Genomic DNA, 7,311 nt, shown 5'->3' with positions numbered 1-7,311 from the left:
GTCATTTCATTTCACAGTAACATAGCACCTAAAGCAACTATAACTAGTTCAGGTTAAAAGATATATATAATATTTTGTCCCCATTAATATAAACACTGTGCATATATAGCCATATGAAATAACAAGCAAAGAAGCATGTTATGAATGACATTTTAATGTTGGAAAAACTGCCTACATAGAACCACATTCAGTCTCTTCTGTAATCAACACTTTGTAGAAAAATTATACACAATCACTCCACAGATTCTAATTCACAATAAATTAACAGACAAGAAAGGAAATATGACTCACTTAACAGTCAACAGTCGTCTGTGAAAGAATCCATGGCACATATTTTGACGTGACCTATTTTAATCCTGTTAGACTTGTGTATCATCAGCAGTCCAGATATATAACTATATAAAATGTATCAAAAATAGAAGGTCAATGCTTTCATTTACTTCCCCACTTTTAACATTCCTATATTAAAACCACCTTTTCATGTGAAAGCCCTCTTCTAAACCATTTTTGTTTTTGTTTTGATGAAGAAAAAAATTCCACAGAAAATAGAAAATTCATAAATAACAGTGACCTGACCTTTTTAAAATGTCTTGCATTCAAAAGAAAAGATTAATTATAAATTTTGAGAAAGTATTTGATAAACACTGTTTTTCTTAGAATATTTTCTAGCTTTCTGCATATCAGAGAAAGAGAAATCAGAAAACTAACACTCGTGTCAGAATATAAAGCCACATTGTTTTGTCAAAAATTCACACATACTTCACTTGTTCAATAAACTACCAAAAAATAGTCTAAACATTATGGTGCTTGTATTGCACGAGTGACCTTCAGAGCAGTCAAAGGTCAAGGTCATTTCTCCTTGACAACAGATATAGGTAACAGTAAGTATATAATCCTTCTACATCAAATGATATGCTCTTTGTAGACCATTAAGTAAATGATGGGGACCTATATACAGTAATGAAACGTCTGGATGGAGGTTTGTCATCAAAATGAAATGATGTCGTAATAAACAAAATAACTGTACATGACATATTTACAATGTGTAGACAAAGATATAATACATATGTATATAATATATATATATATATTTATATCAGAACTATAAAGTCTTTGATAAAAATGTTCATAAGTGTAGCCCAAAAATGAAATTCTAATTAAATATACAAGAAAAAAAAATTTGTAAGTTTCAGGAAAAAAAATTAAGACAAAAAAATATACATATATGAACAACCACACAAAATGTTATGTCATGCTTTGCAGGGTATTAAAACCTGTTTCGATGTTTATGGTTTAAAAATGTCTGAAAACACACCCAATGTAGAAATAATTAAATATTATTGTAATATCACTAATTAATGTAAACATAAATTTGTGTTTGATGTAAAAATGAAAGACATTTTAAATCCTTGGAGAGAGTTTGTCTAATAAAGAATTCAGACTGATTTTTAAGTCAATTTGGTGTATAAAAAAAAATAGAGAGAGCTTATTCTTTGGTTAAAAAAAAAAACAAAACAAAAAGAAATGAATGCTCTTAAAGCTATATTTCTCCCCAGGTACCCACAAAAATTCAGAGGGCATAATCGTCAGCAAGGGGCATATAATTTTACCCCAAAAAGATCCTACTTATCTACAAGTATATCTAGAAGTTCATAATCCCCTCTGTTGAACATAAAGTTCCAATGGTTATATTCCTACACAGCATGCTATACCCTGTAAATATTTGATAAGTACCCTTGTTATCGGTGCAACTGTATCACAAGTATACATATTGCAGCAGGTCCTTTGAACTTAAAACGTACAAAAATGCTCAGTTTTCCCAAAACATGCCTGTATTGTTCATCATATGAAAAGTCCCCAGTGTCATTTCCATTTCATGGATAGTAACTAATTATTCTTTCCAAAAATAACACATACTAAAAAAAAACCCAACCTATTTGGACATCCTGCTTACAGTGAAATCAAAGGAAGTGAAGGGGTTCAAAAGAACAGTGACAAATGCTGAGTATTTTGTAAAAAACTTTTGTCATTCTTATCTCAGAAGAACTGTCATTTGTAAAAAAAAAAAAAAAAAAAAAAAATTAAAAAAATTTGTACAATCAAGATTTGGTAGCACTTAGGAAAATAAAATTAAACACGTCCGTTATCACAACCTATAAGTACAAAGTCAGGCCATATTCAACATCATCAGGCAAAATAGCAGTGTAAACTTTGAATATCAGCCCTCAACAGTGTACAATTTGTAGAAAAATCATTTCAATGCAGCAATCTAACAAAACAGGAATACACATACCCTTTCACAGTTAGCAGACATAGTTTGATATATAATCTTTATGGTCCCTGACTAACAAGAATTAGATTGTGATGACTTTTTCTCAAGCAGATTTGAAACAAGACATGTACCCTTAAAGGACTTGAATGTCGTCAATTCACTGTAAGTTAGACATGATTTTAATAAACAAAATCACATGATCAACAATTCATAATGTAACAGCATTATATGGTAACTATGGCCCGGGCATATTGGGCATCATGCCCATGTACTGTCCACCGGGGCCCGGCCCTCCCATCATGCCCTCCATGGGCGACATTTGTCTGGGACGTCCTTGAGAATACAACTGTTGTTGGAATTGTTGATATTGGGCAGTATAGGATGGGTTTCCAGCCTGTGGGCCACCCATGCCCATCCCAGGCCCTCCAGGCATTCTCATTCCTCCATGAGGAGGCATCTGTCCTCCATGAGGCTGCATGGATGGTCCAAAGTTGCTCATGGCTGATAATCGTGCTGCAGAACTTCCACCAGGCATCATTTCCATTGAGGAGGGACCTCTACCTCCGGGCATCATGTCTGGTGGGAACCCTCGAGCTGGTCTCCTTGACCCCATAGGTCCCCCCATCATCCCTGGACCAGGACCCATCATTTGCTCGGGTCCAATATCATATGGTGGTGAATTTGGATGTGGCATAGGGCCCATAGGATCCATTCCCATCATCCCTGGGGACATGCGCATGTTTCCTTGCATCATTCCTTGTTCATTTGGCCCTGGCATCATTCCTGGCGGCATATTTCCCATAGTTGGCCCCATGGGACCTCCCATGTTATCTCCCATGTTGTTCATCATCATGTCATTCATTCCTCCCATAGGAGGTCCCCCAGGACCCATAGAGGAGAACTCTGGACCTGCAGATCCCCCTCGCTGCATCATATGTTGTGGAGGCATTCCTCCCATTTGATGTCCCCCTGAAAATGGAGACATTCTCCCTGGCCTCATAACTTGATCCTGGGGGTTGGAAAAATACTGCATTTTAGAGGTGGGTACTTTTGAATCAAAGTTGTTCATTGGAGATGCAAACCTTTGCATGAAGTTGAGATCAGGAGGTTTTTGGGGTACATTTGGTTGATTAGCAGGTGGATGGGCAGGAAGATACTGTATTGTGTTGGGGGTCTTTGACTGAATTTGAACGCTGGCATTTCCCATGGTATTGCCAGCATGTATGTTGGGAGATCCAGGACGACCACTCTGTTGATTCTGGGCCATCATCATTTTGTTGCCCATTTGAACAGAGGCCTGTTGCTGCTGCATTTTGTTCATGTCTCCCTGCCCCATGTTGGGATTGCCCATCATGGCTTGGCCCTGTGACATGGACACGGATGAAGGAGGCATGCTGGGATGTCCTGGTCCTGAAGCTGACACAGACATTCCCATTTGCTCCATGTTCATTTGTTGCACACTCATTTGAGGATTTGGGTAATTTTGCCCTCCAGGGCTGGCGTTGACACTTTGGATATTCAACTGTTGTATGGACATGGTGGCATTCACATATGTATTGTTAACACTTGGTGTTGTGTTTGTCTGTGAGGACATTTCTGCAGTTGACACAGATGAAATCGTTGAGGATTGTGATGTATTTGTGTTTGATGTTGCTTGCTGTCCTTGCATTTGAATACTATGAAAAGGTCCTCCCTGCATCATATTTTGTTGCATTTGATTTGATAAATGTTCTACTCCTTTTGCTAAGTCGGCGAGAGATGATGAAGTGATGTTGGAGAGGGATGATTTGTTTGATGGGGTAGGGGGAGCACTAGATGTAACATTAGTTGATGACATACTATTGGCTATAGAGTTTGATACAGGTGGTGGGTCGTAATGTGAAAGTCTCATGTTGGCCCCAGAGTGAGGACTCGGTCCAGTTACCGACATCGGGCAGGGTCCTGGGCTATTGAGAGGGCCTCCACTCGATGTCTGGCTAGAATTAGACATGGGGCCTTTGTTTGTTCCTGAATTCATATGCATGGGTGAGTGCGCAACTGGATTTGATCCAAACTGATTCCCTGGCCCATGATTCTCTGGTGTATTGGGGTCACGATATGCAGAGTTGAGTTGTTTTGTAATTGTTAGTTCCTGTCCTTCGAACTGGTTGAGGTAATTGATTTGCTGAGGAGAAGGTGTAGGTTGAAGATTTTTGTAGAGGTCCTCCTCGATTTCGGATCGTTTCCTTTTCAGTGATTGTGCATGTTGTGCATAGCTAGGCGGTGGCTTGCTCACACTAGTTCCTACGCTGGTTCTTGATGATGGACGACTGGGGACAAGCTCAGGAACTAGAGGTTCAGGATTGCCTACACGTTGAAGTTCAGATGAACTGCTACGACGAGATGACTTTTGCTGTCGCGGATGCATTGGACCAGACATGCCAGGAGCCATTGCACCAGATCCTGGCATGTTGGGCATCATGGGATCAAAATGTCCACCGGAACCCATCCCAGGATTTATCATCCCAGGTCCTTGTTCAAGAGATCCAAAGGAGGACCTACGTGGTCCTTGAGAGAACATGTCATGTGAATCAAAAACACCCTGTGAAACCATTGGGGGAGAGCCAAGAGGTCCATTACAGTTTGGGGAGGTAGAACTAACAGAGCCACGTTTTTGAGCAATAGAGTGTTGGTATGAAGGTGGAGGAGGTCCATTTCCTGACATTTCTATGTTAGGATGACCCATGCGCTGAACCATACCTTGACGCCGAGATTTCTCCATGTAAAATTCACGCTGCAGACGTTGCCATTCATGCTGTGCTGGGCTTACATTATGCATCCCTTGTGGACCAGGGCCTCTGGGTCCCATGAATGATGGCCCTGGCCCAGGGCCATACTGAGACATTGGCATCATGCTATTTGGAGAACCCATCATACCATCAGGTCCCATCATACCTTGCTGAGGCATCATCTCATGCCCAGGCATGCTCTGCTGTGTATTCATTCTTTTATGGGGTGGAGACATCATGTTCTGTTGCATCATTGGACCTCCCTGCATCCCATCCTGCATCATTCCTCCCCCCATTCCCTGTCCTTGGCCAGGTCCATACGGTGGCTGATGTTGCTCAGGAAACAACATTTCTTGAATCTTTTGTAAGTTGTGCAAGGCATCTTTCCGCTTCTTTAGTTGTTCAGGAGTTAAGTTTTCATTAGGCACTTTCTGTTGACTTAAGCTTGGGTTATGAGGACCCCCCATCCCCATCACACTGGAATCAAATCCATCCCCCATCATGCCTCCTGGCCACTGAGACATCCCTGGATTATTTCCATTTCTAGAGTTCATTCCAGGGGGGAAACTATACTGTTCCTGCAGCTGAGCATTTTGCTGCTGAACCCACTGTTCGACTGAAGAACTGGGGGGAAAGGGTCCACCCATGGCTGCCTGGTTCTTGACCAGGTTTGGTCTCACGTTACGCGGAGGCATGCCTCCTGGATTTCCCCCAAAGGGGTTGATTTTCATCTGATGCTTCTGAAAAATATAATAAAAACCCAATTAGTGTCCACTATTGATGTTGGTCATTGACAGAAACTCTGTTTTTGGGGTTTTTTTAACCAATGAATTTTTTTTTTATTATTCACACAATTTAAAATCCTTTAATCTTCGACGTATCACTACCTTAGTATTTGTTGCTTGCAATATTTTTTCTTTTTATCAAAAGATGAATTCGATCTCATATTTCAAGCAAGAAAAAAATATTGTACAGAAAGTAATCCTTGTACTTTATCATTGCATCAAAGATGAAAGTATTTAGACAGGTGAAAACAATGAGATTTGAATGGGCTTGTATAGACACCATTATGTAATGATATTTGTTTCATTAACATATCATCTCTAAGACAAATTGGTTTTATGGAGAGATTGTAGAACATATTCACTAAAACTATGCACAACTTAATGATAATGATCAATAGTAAATCAAAACACCAACACACAGTCTAGTCATTACTCCGAAAACAGAGTTAGTGTTGAATCTCTAGAATTCGTGGTGGCTCAAATTTCATGGTATTTGTGGGTAGTCCTCCCCCACGAATTTACATCCTCAACGAAAACAAATTTAAAAAGAGTTATCTTTGCTACTGAAACTGAAAATCTAAGCCGCATCCAGGAAATTACATCCCTACGAATAAGCAAAACACCCCAAATCCATGAAAATTTGCCCCACGGAATTTAAATTATTCCACAGCAACTCCGAAAACGGAGTCTTTGGCTCTATCATACATTGCAGTTAAGGTAGCTCGCGGGTTTACCTGCTTGTGAGAAAACCTACCTTGAAAATTTGTCCACGTGATCCATAGGTTTTAAAGTTTTATTTCTAAAATTTATTTAAGATTCGTCTGCGCGGTAATAATGTTATTGTGTTTCAAATACAGTGTCATTAATAAAATCAAGCAACGCAATTTCAATGAAATATATAGTAAAATGCACATTTTAACCGAGAAACGCATTACAAAACTATGCTCCAAACTTTTAAACGATTCAGACGAAATTAATCATACTCAACACAAAAACAGAGGAGATAATTATAAATCAATTCATAAAAAAATATCAGTATGTGTTCTCGGCCAATTTTTGGCAAAAAAACTTTAAAGATTTAAAAGATTTCTCAAAACCTTATATTTTCATTACGACGTTAGCCTGACGTCATCATTTCCTTACTTCTTAGAACACCAAAATTGAAATGCATTTATTGACAAGACTAGCTGTTTAACACATTTTAGAACATGTAAATGCTTATTAGACATTATTGTGAATGTTATCAAATGCAATTAATGTAAGGCTGTAAAGATACAGAAAATTGCTATTTTTGTTTTTATAAAACTCTGAGTCAATCAATGCAAAAATAAAATGCCAGGCAACTACTGACATTATAAGAAAGTAATCGAATAAAACAGTTATCTCTAGCCAAAAGAAATTTAAGAATTTAATCGGTAGTACAGATAACGGAAGTTATAATTGTAAAAAAAAAAGCGAAGTTAATGCATACATTCTATTTTAAAAC

General features: G+C 38.7%; 1 protein-coding gene across 3 annotated transcripts in view; it reads right to left on the bottom strand.

Moving 5' to 3' along the window:
* Positions 1-138: 138 nt before the first annotated feature.
* Positions 139-7,311, bottom strand: part of LOC105337346 (B-cell CLL/lymphoma 9 protein) — a 31,782-nt gene continuing 24,609 nt past the window's right edge. For all 3 annotated transcript variants that reach the window (XM_011442030.3, XM_011442032.4, XM_011442031.4), the window contains exon 7: positions 139-5,780. In XM_011442030.3, coding sequence (XP_011440332.3) covers positions 2,508-5,780 — 3,273 coding nt within the window. In that variant the 3' untranslated portion in view covers positions 139-2,507. The remainder of the gene's footprint in view (positions 5,781-7,311) is intronic.

Source organism: Magallana gigas, chromosome 5 (assembly GCF_963853765.1).
Source record: "Magallana gigas chromosome 5, xbMagGiga1.1, whole genome shotgun sequence".
Classification (NCBI taxonomy): domain Eukaryota; kingdom Metazoa; phylum Mollusca; class Bivalvia; order Ostreida; family Ostreidae; genus Magallana; species Magallana gigas.
The sequence above is the reverse complement of the archived record's forward strand: the minus strand, read 5'-3'. Positions and strand labels throughout refer to the sequence as shown.